The sequence below is a fragment of the Anoplophora glabripennis genome, unplaced genomic scaffold, assembly GCF_000390285.2.
Source record: "Anoplophora glabripennis isolate ALB-LARVAE unplaced genomic scaffold, Agla_2.0 scaffold105, whole genome shotgun sequence".
NCBI classification, from domain to species: Eukaryota; Metazoa; Arthropoda; class Insecta; order Coleoptera; family Cerambycidae; genus Anoplophora; species Anoplophora glabripennis.
The window spans coordinates 266166-293491 of NW_019416276.1; the positions used below are offsets into that span (position 1 = coordinate 266166).

At 33.9% G+C, this 27326-nt stretch overlaps 2 protein-coding genes across 3 annotated transcripts in view; both read left to right on the forward strand.

Annotated features, from left to right (window-relative positions):
• Positions 1-27326, forward strand: part of LOC108903194 (CCR4-NOT transcription complex subunit 6-like) — a 340221-nt gene that overhangs the window by 123504 nt on the left and 189391 nt on the right. The gene's annotated exons all lie outside the window — the stretch shown is intronic.
• Positions 2541-4546, forward strand: LOC108903195. Its single transcript, XM_018705285.2, has one exon. The coding sequence runs from the start codon at positions 2725-2727 to the stop codon at positions 4060-4062; it is 1338 nt and encodes a 445-aa protein (XP_018560801.1). The 5' UTR covers positions 2541-2724; the 3' UTR covers positions 4063-4546.

Sequence of the window (27326 nt, forward strand, 5' to 3'; positions counted from 1 at the left end):
AACGTTTTTGATCTAACTAGTCCTCATTTGTGGTGTTACATTTTCAAAACTGCATTAACGATTTTTACGAATATTAGACTTTTAAATGTCTGATATATTCAATATGTGGTTACCGTTGATAAAATAGTGTAAGCGACTTTTATACCCTGTACGTTTCCCTGTTGGCAGTAATTACTTCCAACAGGAAGTACATTTTATTATCAAACCGTTTAAAAACAAGCAGGTGTCTAATCGGTCAACCGTAGTCGCGACATGTCCTTTTCCGTGTATGTTCCATTTCCAGACAAATATGCCGGTGATGAGTTTATAATTATCGCAATAATAAGGGAAGAATAGGCATGGCTGAACAGTGCTGTATTATTTCCTGATGTATTATTTTAAAATAGGTACATTTTTTATTCATGTATGCTTAATAGTTATCATAAATTTCTTTCACGATACGCCACTGGGATCAATTTAGGCACGGAGAAGCGCTTTCGACATTTCAGAGCTGGCAATCTCCACGAACATTGCGCTCGCATAGGTGCATACAGATCTCTCGAAATGATAAGAGCCGATACTTGCCCGTTAATTGGCCATTCCTATTCGCCGGCGGTATTAAGAGAGCGTGCGATGATGCAAAATCATGTGCAAATTGAAAATTATTTCATCTAATAAAGCAGCGATTATCGGCGCATGATGATAGTAGGTGAGAGGAATTTTGAAATTTATGACGCACAGATTGAATTTTTGCTGTCGCATCTGTGCAGACTGTGTGCTTTCGCCTTTCTCTTGCATCAAGTTTGATTTTGCGTAAATAATTAGTAATTTGTATTATGCGGCGTGAAATGAACAATTTTTTTTGTGGAGTTTGACCGATAGAAGTAAATTATAGGTTGTAATTTAAAACAGTGTTAATCTAATCTTGTTTTGTTACTTCTGTCATTATTTTTTTATTTATTACTTTTTTGTGTTTCCATATAATTAAAACCAGTCTTTCTAATCTGAGACGGCAAAGAGAGAGCTTGTTAATCAGAAGCTTTCTATACGTACAGGGTGATTCGTAATTCTCTTTTTACCGCAGTTTATTTCTTTGTCGGTCAGATATTTGATCAGGGCAAAATGAATAAACGAAAAAAAAAAATAATTGAATTTAAAAACATGACTCATATTTTTTCACTAAAAATCGATATTTTTTAAGAAAAAACGCCCTTTATTGTTTGCACAGGACGGCAAAGAAACGTATTAAATATTTCTGGCTAACACATCCGCATTTTGCTCCATTCAAATATCTTAATAGTAGACAAAAAAATAAGCCGCAATAAAAAAGGATTTATGGTCCACCCTGTACAAAAATTAGACCGGCTTTGCATTAGAACGTTATCACAAACTCTTAGTCCAAGCATTCTGTCAGGGATTAATGTTAAATTTGCAGAAATTATTACCTGGACAAAAAAAATATGACCGTATAGAAAATTAAATTTTAAATTGTTCTTTAAACTCGATCCAAAATGGCGAACATGGTTAAAAAAAATCGCAAAGTTGCAAAAAACGGTCCAGAAGGTCGTAGAAAAAACATTTTTTTTAAATTCGTGAAAAAATTTCAGCAGTTTCTTTCGTTAAAAGTCATTTTCATAAAAATTGAAATAGTTATTTGAAAAAAAAACGCCCAAAAAAAGTGCAACTTTTTCAGTTATTTTTTGATTCTTAAAATTAATAAAATCGTCAACATTTTTTAACAGCATGATAATATAACTCTTTACGAATAAAATAAACCGAAAATTGTTACTGTAGAGCTATCCGCTGAGATCTAGCCAATTTTCGAGAGCGCCTTTTTTTTCAAAAAAATCGATATATCTCGAAAAATAATTAATATTTTTAAATTTTTCAAAAATGTACTTTTTTGGCTTGTCGCGGGCTATGCTTGCAGTAAATAGCAAATATGGGCACGTAAATGTAAATTCGATATATCTCGAAAAGTAACAAAGCAATCGATACTTACAAAAAATCAGTCGATAGATCTTTTTAAAACCTACAACTTTCTCATATAAAATTTTTCACTCGGTGCTATATTTTTTTAGTTATTTTAGAAAAACCGTTTTTTGCAACTTTGAGATTTTTTTAACCATGTTCGCCATTTTGGATCGAGTTTAAAGAACAAGAAACTCAATTTAAAATTTAATTTTCTATACGGTCATATTTTTTTTGTTCAGGTAATAATTTCTGTAAGCATTTCTCTAATGCTTGGACTACTGTGTAAGTTTGGCTTCCGCATCTCGCAAAGAGCAAATAAAAGACGCCCCTTTTGCGTTAATTTCGAGCTGACCTCCATCTCGCGGTGTGGCCTACAAATGAATAAGGACATCCACGCGGAATCGGGGACGCGGTCTTTCCTCAGCTGTTCCGCGGAGATTCGCCCTGTTTGGGCGGCACGGGGTGCAACGAGAGGTTCACCCGTCGGAAGAGCCAGCAGAGGAGAGCGCTATTATAGTACTACATTCAAATCCAGTGACCTAGATGTGTGGGTGGATGTTGGTGCGCTCTCTTTGTTCGAGTCTCGACACCGCGGCCGAGAAGTAGGTTAGTGCAGCCAGCGTGGTGGGGCGACTCCACTCGCGCCGTAGCCGCTCCGAAGTGGTCGCAGTCGGTTCAGTCGTCGCCTGCCGGTTTGCTATTCCGCACGGAATCATTCGCAGCTCGCCCGTAAGGCATGTGAGCCGTCGCAATAAGCGCGATCTGCTTGCCATGAGCCCCGCTTCCTCTGGCAATCTCGAAGTGGAACGCTACATCGGAGCCTGTCTGATTTCGCAGAATCGATCGAAGAACGCGACCGCCGGCAAAGTGCGAAACGAGCATATATTTCCCCAGAACAGGGACCACTACATCCCTGACATTTATCAGCACCATGTGAACTTTCGACTGCAGAGATGCCAGTCCGTGGACGGCTGGGCAGGTGGCATGCCGCTGATCTCCTTCGCCAATCACCAGAGACGAAACAGGCGCAACGAGGCCGACGTAGGAGCCAACAGGACGGAGGATCACCACGCTAACCCGCTGGCGAGGCTAGCGGTGCACACCCAGGGCGCGCCCCTCATCCTGGCCAAGAGCTACAACCACCGCAAGAACAAGGTGCACAGGAACAATGCCGCGTCGACCAAGGTCTTCGAGAACTCCAACAACAAGAAACCAAATAAGTGTCAGGAACAACAGAACAGTTCTGGTGCCGGGGTGGACGCTGTGAGTGTGACGAGTGACGAGAGTTCGGGCTCCGCCAACTCCGAGAACTGTTTACCGCGCATTATAAAACCGCGGAAGCGGCGGAAAAAGGACCGGAAGCCTCCACTGCTCGGACGGCCGTTGAGCCAGGACGGGTTCTCCACCGACAGCGCCAGCCCCGACATCGACAACGCCCAGTCGGGCGTGCTGACCATCGGCCCCTTCATACCCTTCACGTTCGACCCCTTTCCCTCGTACAGAGTTCCTGAGTCGCCCCAGCTGATCGACAGGTGCCACATCTTGGGCGACATCTCCGAGACCCCGAAGCTACACCACTCTTTCGAGGACATCGAAGAGTTGGATGATGGTAAGGACATCAACGGCAACCAGTCCACCAGCACGTGCCAGTGTCGCTACTGCGACCCCAGCGGCCAGATCTGGGACGTGGACAGGAACTGCTACTCGCCGTTCCTGACGCCCCCGAACAGCCACAGCAAATCGTTCCACTTCCCCAACCTAAATCTGGACGTGGCGTACTCCTGCCCCGTGTCCAACAGCGAGAATCACTGCTTGGTGCACAGCATGTCCACCATTTCCCTGGAGGAGGAAGAGAACAAGAAGCTTCCCCCTTCGAGATCTTCCAGTTCTTCGTCTTGCAGGGACCTGGAGGTGTCCACGGAGATCGTGACGTCGCTGAACGGACACCGGGACCTGGAGATAAGGTTCTTCTCGTCGCCGAGCGTCGACGCCGGTGCTAGGGATAAGGATCCGGAGAAGAATCAAGCTAGTGCGGCGGAACTGAGCGAGCCCGGTAAAATGAACAGGTGCGCTGTAAATAGTGAGTGTAAATTCGTGTCTGAAGAGTAAACATGCTCCATTTGGGCTACGTACCCTTTATCTTATCCCCCGTGAGAGGCTTTATGACCCGGTATTGTTTGAGAGTTCCTTTATTCCGTGTAAACACGGAGGGCTTCGTTAGAATAACAAAAACGCCGCGATACTGGTAAATGTCGTATATCACAGTCGCCAGCGTCTAAATATTTGTTCAAGGTCATGTGTCGTAAAAGTTACTGATAAAGCGGCTATTCAGGTAGAGCAAGACGTGTTTTTTTTTTCGAACAGGAATCCTGAAATAATTTTAACGATTTGTAGAGTGGAACCAAATTTTATTTTTTCCTTCTCTCAAAAACTGATTGAATTCCTTTAGATATGCAATTAATTCTGAAATTAATTATAAGTCCCGGTTGGATTTGCATATTTTACTAGTTCCAGTGTAATTATATGTTTTTTTTTGTTCGTTTATAGAAACGGTTTAGTAATTTAACAAATCACACTTGTCATAGAGCCCCCAACGATTTTCTAAACGTTCAACGTTTCGAGCCTGATCTCCGTTCATTCATTAAAGGGACGTCTTAGCGATTCCTTCCGTAGAGAGCCAACGTTCCTCAACTTTCACTTTCGAGATTTCTTCTGTTCCATTACCACAATTTCCGTGTGTGTCATTATTAAACTTTATTCACACGAACTTTCTAAAGTTTTACTGGTGCAAACGGAAACGAGAAGCATCTAGCCACGACGCGACTACGCGGGTTATGTGAAATTTTCGAATTTCCGCGTGCGCGCGCGTGTCGGTTCAGTCTTGGTGTTCACTCGGTATTTTTTTTTAACCTTCGTTGTGACCGATGGACCTGTCGCTGCTTTTACCCTATTATTTATTTATGTTTCACCATCACTGATCTGTTTATTTTTTAACTCTGTGTTTTGAGTATTATTGTATTATTATGAAATATATGAAAATATTTTTGCTTCCTTACTTCAGGACTTTTTCTTTATTCCCTATTTTAATTTTTGATTATCAAGGATATTTGCCTGAGGCATTTTTTAGAGTACTTATATTAAATAATGGTATATTTTGCCACTGAATTTTTACAATAATTTGATGTATATAGTCATTTTTTTTCGTTAAAAAATTCTTCACTTCCCCAAAAAAAACCTATTAATCCGAATGTTATATTTTAGTATTCATATTGTACAACTTTACATTCGGTTTAATTCAAAACGAATTGTTTTTTAATAGTTTCAATTGCATTGCAATATGCACATTTTTAGTAGAGTACTTTATTGTTAAATTCATATGGAAAATGATATTTGTCAAATAAAATGTAATTCTGTGATATATAGTTTGGTTTTTTAAATATGTCTAGGCTTGTGTAAAAATTGTTTCATTTAAATTAAAATAATAGTGTGTAACGGTTCATTTTAGTATTTTAATTAAGAAAATTATAAATTTAACGTTTTTCAGTTCGGAAAAAATTCACTTTCTGTCGTGAGATAATTCTAATTGTTGCGTGCATATGAGAGTAGAAAGTTATATTTTTTAGTTCATTTATTGCAACTCCAAATTGACGGCGAAGTGAATATTCAAAAATTACTTTTTTTCCATGCACCTATACGTAATATTGCCACAGAAGTTTAAATTTACATTTTTTTGAAGTAGTTACAATTTATCCTATAATTTAGATAATACCAACAGATTTTATACATTCCATATTCCGATTTTGAGGTACTTATTAGATAATTTAAAAATAGCATAGGTACATGCCCTCATATACAGGGTATTTCTGAAATAAGTTTTTTCCTTGAAAAAGGCGATACAAGGCACGAAAATAAGCAACTTTTATTTAATAACATTACGTTTTAAATTGAAAAAAAAAATCACATGAATGTTTAAACAAAGTTAAAGCCCTGGTGCGGCTGTTTAAATTTTGTGTTCGAAAACGCTGAAATTTATTTAAACCTCGTTTAAAAGTGACACAAAAATTAAACGAATAAACGAATTACCATTAAAAGATGTGCTTTACAAAAATGAAGTTGTTTCCGTGTGCTAATAAACATGCTTCCAAAATTCTGTTACCAAAAGACCACACCACATATTCACTGAAAACCGTTGTTGGAACTGAGATCTCTGTAGAACATGAGGATTTACTTCACACAAATATTGAATGTTGTGAAAAATTAGTACGCCGCACTATAGTCTGAATCGACCTAAATTGGACAAAAATCTGTAGCGCCTCATAGAATAGGGCTACTGAAAATAACCGGGGTGATTTTTGAAGGTCTGAAGATGTACTTTTATGAAAAAATATCGACGAAAAGCTTCCTATATGGAAAATCCTTTGAAATTACTCCTCCAATTACATTACTCCTTAAACATAATTGTAAAAGAAATTAGGACAAATATTTATCACAGATTATTAAAGTAGAGAAAAAACCCTCAATTTGTTTTTTTTAAAGAAGTTTCTAGGTGCTATAGAATCCAAGTTGCAACCATTTTAAGTCGAGAGTCTCCCCAAAAAGAAGATTTTTTAACATTTTTGGCTGTTTCTCTTCAGGATTTAAAGAAAAAGGTACCAGGACAATATGATAGTAGTAGGTTATCAAATTAAAATGAATGGCCTATAATTTGGTTTTTTGGAGAAGTTTCAAAGTGCTATAGAATCAGGTTTACAGCGATTTTAAACTAAAGAAGAGAAATTGCTCAAAATGACCGTTCACGGATTTGACACCTTGAAAATTAAAAAATCTTAAATGTCATAATTCCGCTTCCAAAGCACCTAGGGCTTCTTCAACAGCTTAAACTAAAGCTCATGGACTATAATCTCTTTAGCTTGAATGAGCATATAAAATCTTGAAGAGTTTTCAGAAAGTTCACAACGAGAAGTGGTCTCGTAGAAAGTCAAAGAAAATACGAAAACAAAAAAGAGTAAAAAATAAATAAGTTACATGACAAACAGGATTTTGCTGCGCAAGAAACTTTCACTAACAGTAAAATTGCGTTAAAATTAACGAAAATATATCGAAAAAATATCGAAATAAGCCTTAGTTAGAAAATTTTATAAGTTGGAAATGGCCAACACAACTCTCCGTACGCCAATCATTTTTTTTTTTCATGTTCATATCTTTGATTATGTTCATTTATATTAAATATTTCCTTCATGTGACCAAATTCATTGTTTGATTAATGAGGGACCGTGTCTCTTAATTGATTCTGAATGCTGTATTACCGCTTGGTGTCGTGTGTTGTATTGAATAGGACGAGTGAAAACATCTGCTAATATTTTTATGTGCAATTAACGACGTGCCAATAACTTGTCCCAGTTTAGGTGCCCTACTAAATGCGAGGCATTAAGGACAGGCCAACAGAATTGTAGTTTGGCAAACAGATATAAGAAGTCCTCCTAAATGTGTCACTGTAGTCTACAGTATCTTTTTTTAACGCGAGAATATGACAGTTATTTTTCCGGATTGTAGTGAACTTACGCAATAGATTTTAAAGGAATATTTATAATCCTCCAGGGAAAAAGTAATTATCAGATACCTCTGCAATCGTTTTCATCTGTAATTATTTTAATTGGCGGAATGTATTCGCTAGTGGTATAAGGATAAAATTGAAAGTATATTACCTGTATACTTACCTCGAATTATTACATAATTACTATGCGTAACGTAAAAGTTTGTCTTTGCGGATAAATCCACACGCAGAAAACTAATTAGTTAGGTCAAATAATTTTTGTTTCTATTAATCAGATTATTTGGTCATATCTGCACAGCAAAATATGTGTTTTACCCAATTGATTTTTTCAACTGATTTCTAAATACAGGGTGGTCCAGATTTTAATAGACAAACTTCGGGAAAGTACTAAACAACAAAAATTAACATCACTTTGCTCCATGAACATAGGCGCAGAAAGCCACCGTTTATGAGATACAGGGCGTTAAAATTAACAACAATAAAACAATTTTTTTAAATATCTGAAAAACGGCTTTATTAAATTTATCCAAATTTGGTACACATTTTTTTTCAAATATTTCCCCTAGTTTTGTAAGCACATAGTCCAAATTCAAAGACCAGTGGCGGAGAAACAAGGATGTCGTTTACTTATTTAAAGAAAAACTTCTACGCCACTGAATTAATTGGTAATATGAATACATTTTATAATAGTCTGAAACATTCCGGATGAAAAAAACATTCTTTTATTTTTATCGAAAAGTGAATGGTTTACGAGTTATGAGACATATTATTCAAGTAAACAAAGCGTTGAAATAGGGAAAAATAAAACAAATTTGAGTGGTCCAGATTTTTTAATAGACAAACTTCGGGAAAGTTTTAAATAACAAAAATTAACATCACTTTGCTCTATGAAAATAAACATATTTCAGAATATTTCAGACCGTTATGTATGTATTCATATTACCAATTAATTCAGTGGCGTAGAAGTTTTACTCTAAATAAGGAAACAACGTCCTTGTTTGTCCACCACTGGCTTTTGGATTTGGACTGTGTGCATACAGAACTAGGAGAAATATTCGAAAAAAAATGTGTACCAAATTTGGATAAATTTGATGAAGCGGTTTTCCAGGTATTTAAAAAAAATTGTTTTATTTTTGATAATTTCAACGCCCTGTATCTCATAAACGGCGGCTTTCTGCGCATATGTTCATAGAACAAAGTGTTGTTAATTTTTGTTGTTTAGTACTTTCCCGAAGTTTGTCTATTAAAATCCGGACCACCCTGTATATCCTTGGTTAAGGCAAGTCTCAAAAATTAAAGACCATCTTTCAGAAATCATAACAAATAGGATTTTTTTTTAATTTTCGCTTTCCTTTGAAAAGGTCCACGAGCTTCTATAATTATTTTTTGGCAATCCCACCTGACAATTCTTAGTTTGATTTATCTTCTATAATTTGATCATAGACTATATACCTTAATTAGCATTTATTAACACCAATAATACCTAGTAAACAGCCAATAATAAATAATTGTCTAAAATAAAATTCAAAAATGATATGTCTAAATATAATTACCTAACACAAAAAACCTGAAATTCAAAGAAATTTTTAATACAATATATCAGTAATTATTTATGATTATTCCCGATATCAACAGTGATGAGGAGTCTTGTCTAGATATCATTTGCATATCTGGATTTTTGGTATGGAAGATTTCATCTAATAAAATTTTAAAAAATTGTTTGAATACATTTGAAATAGAGTATAATATACGGAAGCTAATAATAGAATAGAGATAGAGTAATCATAAATGAACAAAAAAATTGTATATTACAGGGGCGTAAGGTTACAGTTTTCAAAATACATCGAGTATTAATATTGGGGAGTTTCATCACAACGGCAACGTGGCAATAGCGTTTCGCGCTACATCTACAATCTACAATCTAACGCTACACAGCTTGTGCATACCATGTGTGCACGCGGCAGACTTGTCCTACGGAAAAAATGTAAACTATTATTGTGAAACATTTAGTAAATTTCAAGACAATTTCCCGTTTTAAAATAAATAAAATAAAATGTATCGATTTTGTAGTACTTAAATTTTAGCTCGAATTTTAGTAATTATGAATCTCTTGAAACAGGAACTTTGAATCAAATTATGAATTTGAAAAATATGTAATTAAAGTACCCAAAGATTCACGTCATCCAAATAATCATGTTAAAATTCAGGCAGTCAAACTTCTAATACCCTGTATATATTTCTTGAAAAATCAATTTTATATATTACTTTCGTGTGAAATTTTGGTAGAAAACGGTCAATGACATTACTATGACTTTAGTCGATTTTTTAATAAGTCAGCACTTTTAATTAAATTCTCATGAGTCACATAGCCGATGTAAATACTTCGTTAATTTTACTTTATGGACTATTTGCGCAAAGAGGAGGAAAAAAAATTAATAAAGTAGCGGTTTTTGATAAGTGGAACATGAGAATGGCCAGCATCTCGCCAGCATGTTCGTCGCATTAAGAGCCTTGCGAGGTTGCAACCTTCAGGTCTTCTTAATTTAAATATTAATTTCTTAATCAGCTGTGTGATATCGTAAACCCGAAACATCTGCCGCGGACACCAAAAAAACGACAAAAGTTTCGGACACACCGATTCGAATTTGCATCATTCCTGATCTGCCGATAAATATAATTGACATTTAACAGTAATAAAAGATGCAAATAAATCAATTAAAAACGAAAATGCGTACCCCAGATTTGATAAAATAATTTCATAAAAATTGACACGCCTGTTTTTGTTTTTGGTACTGGTACTTTAATATTTCCTTAATGAGAGCTTCGTAGCCATCTGCCTTGGAAATATTCAGTGACAGCTTGTCTGGAATAATACCAAGTGTTGTAAAAAAAGTTTGCAATTTTGAAACGGCCTGTAACAATTACAGGGCCTTACACTTTTTGCCGTTCTATAAATTCGAGTCACTTTAAATTCTGTTGTGTCCAATACACTTTGGACCTCATGCGGAAAATCAATCTGTGCAGAACGTTTTTCCACGCGATTAAATATTGGCGCACTAGATTCCATTGCTGGCAAATAGCAGATTTAATTAATTGAATCGAAATCAAATTAAAATTGCTTTCGGGAGCTTTCAATTAAATTTGGTTATTATGTAGATACGTTCGTTTCCACATTCACTTCGATTTCGCTAATTAGATTTAGTTTTAGTTAATGTAAATCGCAATTAGAAAAATTCGTTTACATTTGATGTTTTTCTGTTATTTGCGCTACAGTTTTTTTCCCCCAGTTTGCATAACAGGAAAGCCGATAATGCAAAGCATTCCGAAATGTGATATTTCCTTTGTAACTCTACCCATGCCGTATCGTTCGGTTGCGGTATCAGTGAAAACTAAGTGCAGCAGGATTCTAAATCAGCACCTCAAATGTTGCTGGAACAAAATACCTCTCCTTCCGAGAACCGCGACTACTTCGTGGTCGTATCAACATATAAATTATTATATAGACAAATTACACCAGTATATAAACATGAAACATTTAGGGACAAGAGCACGTTTTGCGAAACAATATTTTTCAAATGACTCCGGGTCTAACCTTGGGATTCGATAGAAATCATTGTACGCTTTATGAATAAATAATTTCAGTTTCATTGCTAAATACGGGTGTTGCCAAATTTAGGCGAGCTGTTTTTGCATTGTTCGCGAGGTGATGGATGTTCGCTGGAAGCGATTCGCAACAGGTGTACGTAGCTTGTACCTCGCGCTATACAAGCGGTCCCAGGATATGGTCAGGTTTGCCTCATGGGGTTATTCAATGGTCTCATATATTTGACTAAGTTTAAAAGCATTTTTTTTTTCTAGAATTGCCATTTCTGTATGAAAGCGCTCGTTAATTTGAACGATCCAAAAGGAAAAGCTTAACTTTTTTAAAACAAATTATGATTTATTTCGATCGAAAGATTTTTTAGGATATTTTTTGCTTAAACTTAAGTTAAAAAAACTGCATTTAATTTGCGTATTTCTAACATATTACTACACTTAGTGTGGCGCGGAGTTTAACAGGACCGTACTCAGGTTACGAATGAAAATAATAATATCTCTACAGAAAATATGTCGCAACATAGTACTATTACCGAACAGCAAGACTAAGTAGATGATAAAATACCTATATAAATTTAAATGACACCACTTACCCGATAAACCTTTAAGACAAGGTTTCCATGGCATATAGGAAGAAGAACTTATTACTATTTGCTTTTCTAAGTTTTCTTTAGTGAAACAGATACGTTTATCACTTAATATTAACTTGTGTAGGGAAAATAACCATTCAACATCTACTGTTGACAATGGACAGTATGACAAATTGTTGAGACATGAATTATTAATTAATATATTTGTTGGTAACTCCTGATATGTACCAGATAAAACTTTACATACGTTTTCCAAAATAGTGTATCCTGGATTTTTTTCCAATAGTCTTTGCATTTTTTCTTTTATCGTACTACTGACCCCTACAAAGGGGTAGAAACCACCCCCAGGGTAAAAATATATATCAACATGGGTGTATTTTGTTTCTTGAGCTATTCCCCACCTACTTTCCAAATTTCAAGCAAATCGATGCATAAGAGCAGAAATCAGAGTTAATAACATCATAAACTGAAATATTCGTAAATTTAAGGGTTCTAATTTTTTTTAGCTCAATTTAAACAATGGATCCTTATTCCTCATCTCAAAAACTATAAAAAAATTGTATGTATCATTAAAAAATAAATTGCAAACGAGAGAGCAAAAAATGTAAATTTTTTTTCGAAATTATTATTTTGGGGATCAATTTTGAGGCTGATGTGGTGCTGGTGAAATGTGATTATTCCTCATCTCAAAAATTATAAAAAAATTGTATGTATCATTTAAAAAAAAATGCAAACGAGAGAGCAAAAAATGTAATTTTTTTTCCAAAATTATAATTTTGGGGATCAATTTTGAGGGTGCAAATGTGGTGCTGGTGAAATGTGACTATTTTCCCCTTAATCTGTTCAACTTAAGCTTTAAGAGGACATTTTTTGTTTTTTTTATCTTTTTTCTACGAGGCGCTACTTAATTTTGTCCATACCTAAATCCAAATGAATTATAGTGCGCCGGTTCTGTTAGACTCTGCACGTGCACTAAGTCTACATTACTATTTACATTTTTAACGTAAAACTATATTTTAAAAAAAAAATTGTAATTTTTAATTGTATCTTATTTTTACTGCTTGTAGTATTGGTAAAGCATATCTTTAGATCTATTTTTAAAATTTGTTTAGTGTTTAGAATTCTTATGGGACAGCATGTTAAGGGTTTTGCCAAGAAAATGATTCATCTTCAAAAATTATTAAATTTATTTCCATAATTCTTAACTGAAATTAAATTTAATAGTATTTGCATTAGGTACTAGAATCATCACGTGAAGAAGAAATTACATCTTCCATTACATTTTCAATTGTTTAACTTTATACTACAGTTTTTATATTTCTTAATAAAGTATTTAGTCGTATTTAGTAAATTTAACAGTGGAAAATCATAAATATCTTGAGTTTATCCATTGTGGTCCATAAATTTTAAATAAATATACAAAACTCATACTTACATCGAAAAAAAATTGTCTACTTTAAAATTTACAGAAAATTATAGAAAAATATTTGATAAAAGGGATAATATGAATGGTGGTTATTAATTTTCTTTGTTTTGATATTTCATATGTTCGTCCCACTTACTATTATTTTTTTTTTGCAATTGCCTCTGTTCCCCACAGGTGTTTACATAAAGCCCATAAATATTGAGGTCGTGATAGATTAAACTTTTCAAATACAGACTTAGCATCTATTAAAATTAATACTGTTAAATAATACATATTATGCACGGCGGCTTTATATCACTTGCAATTGGCAATTTAATTCCATACACACAGGTCGCGTCACACTTCATCAACTTGAGATGAAAATCAGACACTTTCAGATAGTTGGGATCTCAATATACGCTCGTTGTTTCTTTATGCAATAAATTACCGTTAGACAATCAGGTTATTTATGCAGAAATCAACGCCATTGACGTGTGGCATTTTGCTTTGAAGCGTAATGTACTATCTAATGAATATTTCAGTAATATGCAGGTAATGATAATGGTTTTAGTTTAAATGGAAAGTGTAGAAAAATCAACACGGCGCCGTAGAGGCTCCCCACGGAGACACAGGCCCTTGAAAATTTATTTTTTAATAGCTTTAGAAATGCTTTGTGCAATTGAATTATTTTTAGGAAAAAACAAATGTAAATAAAAGTGTAATTTTTTTAAATAGGCACAGAAAGAATGCAAATTTTATCGGTTTATTTCTCTGTAAAGATGTAATAAAAATCATATTAAACAAAAATCGTTTTTCTCGAAAACAGTTCATTTTATAGAGTGCCTTTCTTTAGTTTAAGGTTCAAGCTATCTAAAAGTATTATTTTTGTGCCTTTATCGTAAAGTGTGTAAAAAAATTGACATTATTATGCTACAGCTAGTTTTTTCATGGATCGATTTTTAAGGAGTCTTATCTGTTGTCCGTGGTATTAAAAAATACTTTTAAATTACACAAGGTATTTTAAAAGTTATTTATATAAAGAATTACGAAAAATATACAGTTGATCTTACGATTTCAGGATCTGTTTAGGATGTTAGAAGTGTTGCAACTTTGTTTATTTTTTAAACTGATATGCAGAGTTATGGTGAACCTTAATATCGTCATAGACGTTGTATAAATTCATTTTTGAACTCCTAAGCCTATTCTTAATCCAAAAGCTCGCTAGAGAATTTGAAGTTGGCTGTAAAATCACAAAGTCAAGTAGACCAACTTTTGAAACATGTGCCAAATTTTATTACATACTTTTAGTAATAAAAGATGTATTGAAGAAATAAAAAAGACGCTTCCGGAGATTTCAGGACCATGCGACTTATACTCACCTTCAATTTTTTTTTTCGTAATTTTAACCAACCTCTTTGTTACTTATTCGGTTAAGAGATTATAATGGCGCACGCCTTAAAAGGAACCATTAATTATTTCGTAATATTATTCTATTGACGTTATCGTAGGTTATATAATTGTAAATTATCACACCCGTTCTTCGCAGAAACACTATTCCAACTCTGTTATTAATAATTATATTTACGACCTCCACGCCCGTTATTAACTGAACCATCCTTTAAATAAAAGGCCTTTTTTTTCTCAGTACCGAGACCGATTTACGATTTTTCCCGGCAGAGGGAACACCTGGATTTCGAAAAGCATCGCATGCCGCGCGATAATACGGATTTAATGCCGGTTGCTTATACAATTTATACGTATTACTGTTGATAGTCGGGATACGAGGCGAACAGGCCGACATTTTAGAGCGACGGCCTGTCCTGAAAAAGGCGACAGAATGGAGAGGTTATCAAATGATCTCTGGTTTGAGTTGGGACCATAGTAACTATCAAACCAAATTTTATACAGTTGACTTCAATAATATCACCAAAATTGCTTACTGAAGAAAATTTTCCGTGTTTTGTTAGTAAAAAGAAATAATTTGGTCCCCGTATTTTTTCTTATCCTCCAATATTTGGAAATATAAAGAGATACAATATATGAAATATTGGTTGAATGATGGTGAAAAATTACACAAAAAAATTTTGGTTTAACTACCAAAAGATCAAGAAAACATTATTCTTTTGTTGGTTGTAACCTGAGTAGGGCAGTGTTTGAATAACTTGTATTTATGAATATAAAAGATGAATATGCATATTCATCCAAAATATTCATGTACATATACAGGGTGTTCAAAAAGTTTAGAATTCCCCCTCTATCTCAGAAAATACTGAGGTAGAAGGGGGGTTCCAAACCTTTTGAACACCCTTTTAGTTATCTTAAAAATTTACCTCCACTATTTTTGCAAGAGGGATTCACCTCCTTTCGGTTTTTTTTAAGTATAATGGGACACTGACACGCTTTTCTTCGATTTTGTTTTCCATTCAGGATTATGTATATTTATTTGCATGTTGCTGTTTTTTTGTACTGTATATAATGTGTTTTCTGTGTCTCTGCTTTACATGTGAAAATAAAGTTATTATGTATTATTATTATCATACGTCTGAATAATAGACTTGCACAAAAAAATATCTGCCCTAACCCAACTTCTCTCTTTTCTCCGCTTGCGTATTCATTTTTGAAATTTATTAAAATTACAAAAAAAAAACACATGCATCTATACAGTGTGTCCAAGATAAGGATGAGATAGCATTAGGATCTAGGTTGGATATTTTGTGCTGTATTGACTTTTATACTGTTATAACGTCTTCCAATAGATATTTTGAAAGCGTTCAGAGCCGTACTCAGGGAAAATTTTAAATGATAAGCTAAAACAGGCTAAAAATCTTTTTAAGCGATTACAATGGTACTATCATCTAATTCAGAATTAAAAATGACTAGATTTTGTCATGAAAAAAGCAGCGACGTATTTACAAAAATTAACCTGATAATGGCCCTTCGAATACGAAACGTTGGACTGCAAACAATGTTGGTGTCATTAGATGTAGCAAAAAAAGTGGCAATGTAAAGATTCAATTTATTTTAAAATTCGTTTTCGAATAAAGCCAGAAAAGAAATAAAACGATTTTACAAAATTTCGTTTTTTTCAGGATATCTTCGGAACTACCTGGAATTTTAAAACTTTCTAAACCTATAGTTAGGTATAAAAAAACACAATTTTTTTCTAATTAGAGTCACCCCTATCTTACCGTTTCCTAGATCCTAATGCTATCCCATCCTTATCTTGGACACACTGTACAGTGTATACTATATGATTTGTAGAATTAGCGGTGAGCGGCTGGCCTATGCCGCGAGGACGGTGGAATTACCGCCAGAATCCTGCCACAGCGGACCACCTGCGACCCATCGAGAGCGAACAGATATCGCGAGATGGTTTTCCACCAGCGGTTTTGCGGTTTTACGCGTAATTATACAGTCGGCGGCGGTAACGAGACATTTTACTTTTGCGGCCTTGAGCGCCTACAAGGCAATGAGTGTGCTTTTCTTCTCCGCATATTTAAACAGTGCTTAACCCTGCTCGCCCGGTGGTGAAAAAAAAAAATCTGTGATGCGACGGGTCGGCATTGTAATTGAACGTTATTCTCTTCGTTCGCGATCGATACCATTTATAAAGGATTGGATTCGGAAAAAAGAAAAAAAGTGACAAGTTAAGACGTCTAATTGTGTAATAGGATTGAATAAATTCCGAGAAAATGAGAGTCTGAAACTTTTTTTTTGCGTTTTGCAGTCAGTGTGCTTATCGTGAATTGGCCGGACTTGGCTGGAGGTAAATCGAAAGTGAAGATATTTACATTCGTGTCCGGTGAGGATGAAAAATAAGACTTTTTTTTCAAAAAATTGCTAGGATTTACTTTGTTTTGAGTTTTATTTTTTACAATATACAGGGTGGGCCACCAGTAACGCCTCGGTGGCTAGGGACCAAACGGCAAATGCTATAGAAACTTGTTTAAATGGGTATGTGTAGGTCGATTACGGCGAAATTTTATTAAAGATATTTTGAAATACAGGGTGTGGCGTCTTTAATGCAGAAAATTGAAAACCTAGACTCTTGACAATAAATGAAGTAAAATAATATATGCTACCATAAGGCGATTATGAGATTTGAGTATCAAAAATATTTTCCAAAAAATTACATAGCGTAAAAAACATTGACCTAGTCCGCACTCCGTACGGCACCTGTGGAGTGTCACTAGTGTCAGTGTCAGTCTGTCAGTACGCGTTTGACTTGCGGGCGAATTGCTGCTAAGTTGTGTCAAAAAGATCGCGCTTCTACTGTTTAGACGTTAAGTGTTTATTAAAGACGATTCTTATTTTTTATTTTTTAAGTTATTGTCTTAACTAAATCGGCAATGGATAACGAGGACAACAATAATACGTTTACTACTATCGAACGATTGCGGTAAGTTTGCATCTTTTTTGATTTTCGTGATCGAACCTATCACTTGCTACAATAATAGTAGTATTTTCTGTAACACCATGTACTTTGTTTCTACAAACCTCTTGTCTGGGATTGCAAATTATCATTTACAGTGAAATAACTAATTGAATTTTATGTTTATTTTTCCTTTTAATTAAAATGAGAGGATTGTATTAAACTGGCCAAAATTATTTATTATTGCATTAAAACATTTTATCTCTTGTGTGTATTTCATACATTTTAATTTGACAACACTGATGTGCGCAAAAGCTTGACTCTCTGTTAAGTTCGGTTCGGTAAGCGTGCGCTGATGTTATTCGAATGGCATGACATTTTTTGACCAGGACCGTACTAAGATTTATTTCTTCGCTACAAAATTGAAGTTCAATTTTCTTCACAAAACGTGGATATATGAATTTCTTATATAAGGCTTTTCTATTGCATATATACCTAGGAATCTGCATTTTATTTTTTCTGCATTACAGGGTGTCCAGGAAAAGCGTACCATATCAAAGTTATGTATTTTTAAATGGAACACCCTGTATTATACGGCATTTTTGAAAGCACCGTAAAAAATAGGTGAACTTTATTAAAGGTTCTGCATACCTAGGACTTATTGTTTGCGAGATATTTCAATTTTAATGAAAATGCAGGCTTAGCGTAGAAATTTAATAATAGCACTAAAAAAATAATTTGACGGAAGCAGCTTTGGAGAGTGTATTTTAGATCCTTGAAGTTATAAATTGTTATATTTGTCGTCACTTAGTATTATACAGGGTGTTCAAAAAACTGCTGAATACTTCTCTCAACTTTAAACATCAATAACTTGGTTATTTTAAATGGGGCACCCAGTATATTTTTACTTTGGAAGTTGGAGATATTTGTGCTGTTTCGTTTTTTGTCGAATTTTTTTGTAAGATGTATCCACGTGTCTTTATCGATTTTTGTTATTTACGAATGTAAATGCCTTTTTGTTGAAAACGGTTGACTTTAGAGATATTAGCATGTCGTACCTTTTTTAAGCACAAAAATTAGGGGAATAGATTTTTCCGTGCCAAAGTGAAATACACCGGGTCAGAAAAAAGTTTTAGCAGTCCTAATGGTTGCTTGTGGCACCCTCTAGAATCTAGAAGATACAACGAAATCGTCGATAAATTAGCTTGAAGTACATACTTGAAAAATATTAAAGAAAATGTTGTTTATTTTTTCGCTTTGTATAGACCCTTTAGAGACACCCTGTATAACAGTCACAGGTATGTATTTTTTTAACCAGGCAACATTAAATTTGGCACTGACGAACTTACAGCAGTCGTACAAAAAAAAAAGATACGGCGGCAACGGCTTCTTAATTATAACGCATATCTCGCGAGAAGCATCTACGCAGCACAATGACCACGGCGATGGGTTTATTGCGACGGGTCCGCGCCGTAATGGAGCCCAGGTGTCCTGCCTGCGTAATTGCGGCACGGACTTCACCTCAATGGGAGTGTTTATGTATATGGATGGAAAGGGAGGTCAGGTGGGGTTTATCAATTATTTATGTCCTTCGGTCTTTGTCTTTCTGAAAACTAATTTATGTATCGGCCTTAAAATATCGAGCCAAAAATTGCATCCAGATAGATGGGTTTTGTGTTTACGATAATCTAGAAGGTTGAAAAATGTATCTATATTAGTATGTACATAGTTGTACCACATACAGGGTGAATCTTAAATATGTGAATATATTTGAAGCAATTGTATAGTTTACTCACTGTGTAGAACATACAAAAGACGCGAATCCCTAAATAACTATTTGACCCTGAAGTAGACTCTCAAAGTCAGGTCCAAGGTAACCAGTTGATGATCCCCGAGGTTTCCCACAACTTTTGTGGAAGTCATTAATCCGATATCTTGCTTCCCATACGAGATATCAGTCGGGATACCAAAAACGAACATTGGAACTACAGATGACCTGCAAATGACCTTTAGAGGTCGGTTCGAGGTCGAAGTGTATTCAGACGTAAAATTTTCCACTATTTCAGAGTCCAGAGTCGTAAAATTGTAACATTCGAGTTAATGTGTTTTACCTTCATTTGACCTTGATCTAGACTTGATGGGGTGATATGGACATCGGGATCGTGATCATCGACCCCAAAAACATGAAGTCACCCAGTCTGGGAAAAAGGATTATTCGATTTCTGTTTGTGGGTCAGTGTAATTAAAGTTTGTAGAGACTGATATGTAATCAACTGTTAGACTAAAATAAAATTTTCACCGCATCTAAACTTCGTTGCACTGAAGCTACGCTTTGTGAATGGTATGAAAAAATAGTTTACTAAATATTTATTTTTAAATTTGATCAGTGGCTTATGTATAAGAAACATATATTTTTTTCATTAATGTTTAGCTGATGCGTGATTTTGTTTCTAAGAAAAATAGTTTGGAACTTCTTTATCAATGTCATACAGTAGCCACGCCTGGCAAAAAAATCAAAATATTTGTATTTTTCATTCTGAATTCGAGAAAATAATCCAGTTTTCGATTTGTCGATTAGTTTTTGTTTTGTTTGAATTTTCGATTTTCGAGAAATTGATTTCGCGTTTTTCGAATGATATGATGGAGATATGTACATCTGACCAAAAGTATTTAATTTTTTGTTGTCTCTATGTAAGCCAGAGTGTCTGCAAAAGATTGTGCAAGTCAGCGAAACGTTAATTGACACAAAAACCATTCAAATCTAATTTTATAAAATGTTATTGTATACATACACTGAAAGAAATGCGTTTTATTCTTTATTATAATTCTATATACCATTATAAGACCATTGTATACTATATGTGACAGTTAAACAGGTGAATATTGGATATAAAACGCGTATTGCTAGCACAGTTGTATAGTGACTATAAACCTTATTCTTTATTAAATTATTGTATAACTAGTACACAACGTTTTTTATACCCTTTACGAAATAATAGCAATAACTGTTAAAGTGTTCCATATCGTTATTAGAACATCTAGTACTGGTTATAAGTTTTATAATAATAAATGTATTAAACTGTTGTATACTCTGTATGTTAAAAATATATGTCATTAAGTTTTCAGAAATTTTATTGGATAACTGTAATTACAAGCTAAGGTTCTAATGTAAACATACATAAAACATACTTTTAAGCACTAAAAATGATGACAAATCGCTCCCAAAACTATCCAGTTTATTTTCTTAGCAACGATGCACCTGTATTTTCTTGTATTACATGAGAATTTGCACTATAACTCTTCCACCTTAAGAATGAAGCATCCCCAGAAAGGTTGAGCTTCTTTCCATATAATAAAACCGTTAGTTACTTACATAATAATTTTCCATTTCACACAACGCGATATGATCATGTATCCCACAAAACATGTGCATATACTGTCCATTTTCATCAAACTAGACGTGTGTAAGTCGACGCACAGCGGACTGTCGGAAATTTTACGATTGTTGTATTTTCTCTTCTTGAGTAAAGATAATAAAGACGTTGTGGTTTTGTGTGTTTATTTTGACAATGATTGAACATGTATGGACAATAAAAGTGGACTGTATAAAATAGTTGAGTACCGTTCTGCTTCATGCATAGCATGCTACTGAAATCTTACAAGGGAGAAGGGATGAGCTCGTGCGGCGAACCCTAAATCAGCGGCTGGAATAGCCAGGTTTCTTATTGAGTCGGCGCACTTCGCTCTCGGGTCTGACATTATTATTATTACAAGACTATGAATATAACTTAACAACGATCATAACCGATTATGCACCGAGAGGTGACGATCACTTAACCATTATAAGATGCGTTTTACACGTTAAAAACGGAAACATATTCAGTATAAGAACGAATAATTTTGTTAATACAATCGTTATATACAAATTCGGATACTGGTCTTTATACAACAAATCTTCCCTACTATACAACTGGAATATAAAGTCTATAACACCTAATAATGTATAAGTAATTCATTATAACCTTTATTTCATAGATGCATAAGGTGTATTAGGCACCTTCCAGTTAAACTGATTGAATAATGAGTATGGAGATGATTGCTTTTTTTTAATAAAAGTTGTATATTGGTTATAAAAGTTTTAATATGCGCTATACACATTATTCTAGATAAACAGTTTAATAAGCCCATTTCTTTCCGTGTACATATATATATTTAGGTACCTCTAACTCTACCAAATGCCTGCACTATTGTAATTGACATCGCAATTTATGCTGTTCTCGTTTGATTCCTAAACGAACCGAATGAGAGTCACTTTCCAGTTCAGTGGAAAGATGTTCCTTAGATTTCTCGATGTGTGTGACGTATAGTGGCATTTCGCTGGAGATATCAACGCACGATCAGCACGCGAACCTCGAGATTTAATGTCGTTCGATGTCTATCGGTCGCGGCCAAATAAATTATAAAGCCCTCGCGTGATCAATGGAACGTTTCTCGAAATGCCAGAAAGAAATTACCGGAATTCTGTAAGAGGTAAAGGGTAAAGAGAACGGATCGTCACTTTCTAGTACCTAAGTAGGTATACCTACCATGCCCGTGTGGCCATTTATCCTTTTCAACGTGCTTTCTAACGACAGGTTATGTTTTTTTAAGGGTCTGAGCACTTTTTAATTTTTGGAACAAGTGCAGGAATCTGCGCGAATTTTGGACTTTTATCAGCGACTAGTTTCGAGTTCATTATTTTTTTTTCATTTTTTTTTTGCAATAATTAACGTTTTTTTGATGAAGAAAGTATGGATTATTGCTAAAAATAAAATTTTCAAATTAAAAAAAAAATTAATAAAAAGTGAAAAATTACTTCTTACATTGATTTTTAGCAAAAAGGCAAATTTAAACATTTCGGTCACTAGGAAAAAAATTGCAACATTTTGTAACTATCAACTTTAATGTTGAAAAGTTACAGTCAATATCCTTAGTTTATCCATTATTTGCAAAGTTATACCAAGTTATTTGAAATATCCCTAATTATGCAATTTTGTACCTTTTTTCTAACCTACATTCGAAATTTTTTTTTATCAAAAATCAATAATTACGACTTGTAGAGTACTATACCTTGCGAGTTTCGAAAATCTACTTGTATTTTCTGTACGATTATAACAAGTTGGTTACTATTATAAGAATTTCGTCTTAACAACGGATATTTTGTAATGTTTTATAACAATTTATCACACTGTCATTTGCCCAGGACCAACTTGTTATAATAGGAATGTTTTAAAAACTCTCCTTTTAAATTATTTAATGGTAGGTAAATATCTCAGAAATTAATGATTTTATCTATAGGTAATGTTTTATAAAAATGAAAAAACATAAAGCGTATTTTCAGTTTTTAAAATAAAATACAGGGTGATTCATTTAAAAAAATTGAGAAAATTACGTGCTCGAGTTTTGACTCGCCCTATAGTAAACTGTTGCAATAATAAAGAAATAGCACTTTTTCGTGAAACTGTATCAATATCAAAAAGTTATGCCTGCAAAAAATTATTATTAAGTTATTCTGTTTAGGATATACAGGACGCTGAAATGGGAATGATTCTCGTATACAATTGACCATAACTTTTGAAATATCCTGTATAACATAATTAAACCCTACCTGAAAAAAGGATTTATTTGGACTAAATAAATATCGTTTGCCATGAACTAATCCTAGTTTTGGATATTGCCTAGCATATATATTGTGAAAAGTAACCAATAATAAGTTCATAGTTTTGTAATAAATCTTATTTGAATGTTAATTTATTTCTAGTGTAATATCTCATTTCGCCTCTTTATTATTAATCTACATATTTTAAGATGTAGATGACATAAGATTATTAGAAATATATCTTAGCTCAGTGAAAATAGGTTATTTTAATATTAATAAATGAATGGTTTATAAAAAGTGAATTGTTTTTTTCACTAAAATTGGACGTATTTCTTTCTTGATTAGTCTCAAACTTATGTACTTTCTCAAATTTAATTAAACTGATAATTAGATAACTTATCTAATTAAGTTTATAATTTTTGAAATGGTACATAGTGATGCGATCTACTAATAGAGAAGCACATACGATACTTTTATTCGAACATTTCATTTTTGCTAAAAATTAATTTTAAGATTTGTATTTTCCGAACTTATTATATATATATCGATCAAAACTACTTGTCATAGTTGTTGACAGTTTAATGATTAAAAATAATATAATTGGCGGATTGTTAAATTGGATTTTATTATAAATTTATGAAACTACAACAGCAACACTATGTCCTTATTTAAAACTGACTTTTTGACGATTATTACTTGTTTGACCCTAACTTCCACAGTTTCTGCATCCATTTTAATGATGAGTAAACGGAACACAGCACACAGCACTCTGTAACTATATGCACATGTTATATTATGAATATGATCTAAGAACAACAAGAAACACTACCTTTTGATATACTCGTAGTCCATACCGAGGTCCATACTAGCCTACTGAACTACACAATACACTACAGGCACCTTGCATACATAGTCGCCATGATGGCGAAGATACGACTGTCAGGGGAGAACACAACTTGGTCACGTGATTGGAATAATTTTTAAATAATATATTTTACTATTGAACTGATAATAGTTTTAAACTATATAAAAATTTAACTTTTATAACCAGCTGGTTCACATTTAAGAAATTATATATTTGGAATAATTTTCCTTTAAAGTTTAATTCTAACGTTTGATAGGCCAATATAAAATAATATTTATTAAATAAAAACGAATATAAATTTGTATTAAAAATTTATTCTTTTAATTCGCCTAACAAATATTCTAAAATCATAAATGGTTATATTAAATCTAATTTGTTAATTATAGACAAATCTGTTGTAAACTGTTTCTTTTTTTAATTCAAATAAATCAAATGACTTGTATTGAATGTAACTGGTTTATCTCAATATAACTAGCATAAATGTAAACTAACTGCATTCAAAACAACCGATTCCTTTAATAGAAAGTAATTGTTTTTTCAGTGTATATTGGAAGCATGGAGAGATGAGCTTAATCATAATTTGAAATAATACCTACCTATATAGGGTGTCTCATTTAAAAAATATTATACCTAGTAGTAGTAGTTCACCCTAGCAATACGTAATACCCTGTATATATGAAAATAATTTTAAAATGTGCAATTTTAAGTTGGCTACAATTTTTGTAGATAACTTTTTTTGATATCTTCTATAATAAAAGAGATATCGTATTTCAACGCATACTAATGCCGCACCCTGTATAACCACCTTTTGTTTTATGCAGTAAAGACGTTTCTTATTATTACTATGATCAAATTACCTCTGCGTATATGAAAATGGCGTTCAAGACGAATTTGCTCAAGTTTTTTCTGCGTGTTAATCATTAAATGCAGAAATGCGTTTCCTTGGTTTACTACTCCACTTTTTACCCACTTAACTTGTAGTTTCGCATAACGAAATACAGAAGCTTATAAAAATTTTATCTCCTCCATAAAAGATACGTATATTTTATTAATAATGCCATTGCAAGAGAGCGTTACCCCATATTGCTGGGTTTAGAGTTGCGCAGTAGCCGTGCAGTATGCAAATTCAGTTAAACGTTGCAATGTATAAGTATTGCAAAATACTGCCGAGCGGACCATTATAATAAGTTTCACTCGATATCATGGCCTGATAGCGTCAGGCTAGAGACCCGGGCACTCACCGTTGTTTGTCATATTCTCAATTACGCCGGCACGAGTCTGCTGGCGGATCAGATATTTGCATTAGAAATTCTATGTGATGATGTAGGTATGCAGACGCATTCCATTTTTTAACGGCGCAGTAATTCTTTCAAGTTTCTGGTTGATGCAAACGTATTCATTCCTAATTATGAATTTTTTAAATACAGGGTGGGCCACCAGTAACGCCTCGGTCGCTAGTGACCAAACGGCAAATGTTACAGAAACCTGTTTAGGTGGGTATGTGTAGGTTGATTACGGCTACATTTTAAAAATATTTTGAGATATACAGGGTGTCCAGGAAAAGCGTACCATATCAAAGTTATGTTTTTTTAAATGGAAACACCCTGTATTTTACTGCATTTTTGAAAGCACCGTAAAAAAATATGTGAAAAATAGGTTCTGCATACCTAGGACTTACAGTTTGTGAGATATTTCAATTTAAGTGAAAATGCAGGCATAGCGTAGAAATTTAATATTAGCAATAAAAAATTAATTTTTAGGAAGAAGCTTTGGAGGGTCTATTTTAGATCCTTGAAGTTATAAATTGTTATATTTGTCGTCACTTAGTATTATACAGGGTGTTCAAAAAACTGCTGAATACTTCTCTCAACTTTAAACAGCAATAACTTGGTTATTTTAAATGGAACACCCAGTATATTTTTACTTTGGGAGTTGGGAAATTTATAACTCTTTCAAACTGTGTATAGGTTCCCTATACCTATCTCTAACGGTATTAGAGATATTTGTGCCGTATCGTTTTTTATCGATTTTTTTTTGCAAGATGTATCCACGTGTCTCTATCGAGGTCTTTACTGAATTAGTTTGGGTTCTTCTTGATGACGTCTCTTTAAATATATTGAGAAAAATTAAGATGCAGTTAGATGGCGCATCTGCAAATTTTTCATATTCAGTGAGAAACTATTTATTTCGAAAATTTAGTAATAAATGGATAAGTAGGAATGGTGCATGTCAACTGTAAGTCCTAGGTATGCAGAACCTTTAATAAAGTTCACATATTTTTTTACGGTGCTTTCAAAAATGCAGTAAAATACAGGGTGTTCCATTTAAAAAAACATAACTTTGATATGTTACGCTTTTCCTGAATACCCTGTATATCTCAAAATATTTTTAAAATGTAGCCTTAATCAACCTACACATACCCACCTAAACAGGTTTCTGTAACATTTGCCGTTTGGTCACTAGCGACCGAGGCGTTACTGGTGGCCCACCCTGTATACAATTCGAAACTCAATTCGTCAACTATCAGCGGTAGAAATCGAGGCTGCGGTTCTGTCGACCCAAAAAAGACTGGAACAATGTGTGGAATATGACGGAAGGCAATTTGAACACAGAAGGCATTAATGTTTTTTCAAAATCGGTCCTTTTCAGGACCACAACTTTATTTAAAAGGAAAATCGCTTATAAATACGAAAACGTGCGACTTAAAATCACAGCACTAAATAAACTGACATTTCTTGTGAATATTTTAGAGAGGAGTTTGTCTTTTATCAACCGATGCATTTTTAAATGGGGATATATGAATTTTCCTGGTTTAGTATTTTTTTTTAATAATTTGAGTTAGGAAAAAGATATTAAGATGCGGTTTGCGCAGGCTTATTGGTTGGTCATTTGTCTATTTTCTAGTCTAAAAAAAGTCATATCATCGCATTTAAATTTTTTGAGAAAATCCAATATTTTGGTTATAATATCGAATAACGCCCTCTATCGGCGGCCGTGTAGGTCGCAACTGTCATGATTACGAGAAACCTAAAAGCCCAAGAAATGCTCTTTTCAATGATACCAAATTTATCCAAATCCATTAAGCCGTTTCGAAGTTACAGGCATTTATTTAAAACAACATTCAAATACCCCCCACCACTTTATTTCGAAAGATAGAGAAAAATTGTTTTTACAAAAAATGTTCGACTTTAAGTTAACATTAAAACGCAAATACTTTTTTGTTACATTCATTGGGGAAAATCGTGAGAAACGTAACTTTATGTAATTCAATATGGTGGAAACGCCCACTGGCGGCCATCTTGGAAACTTGAAAATAATTTCCAGCATTTTCCCTTGACCGTAGCTCTCTACG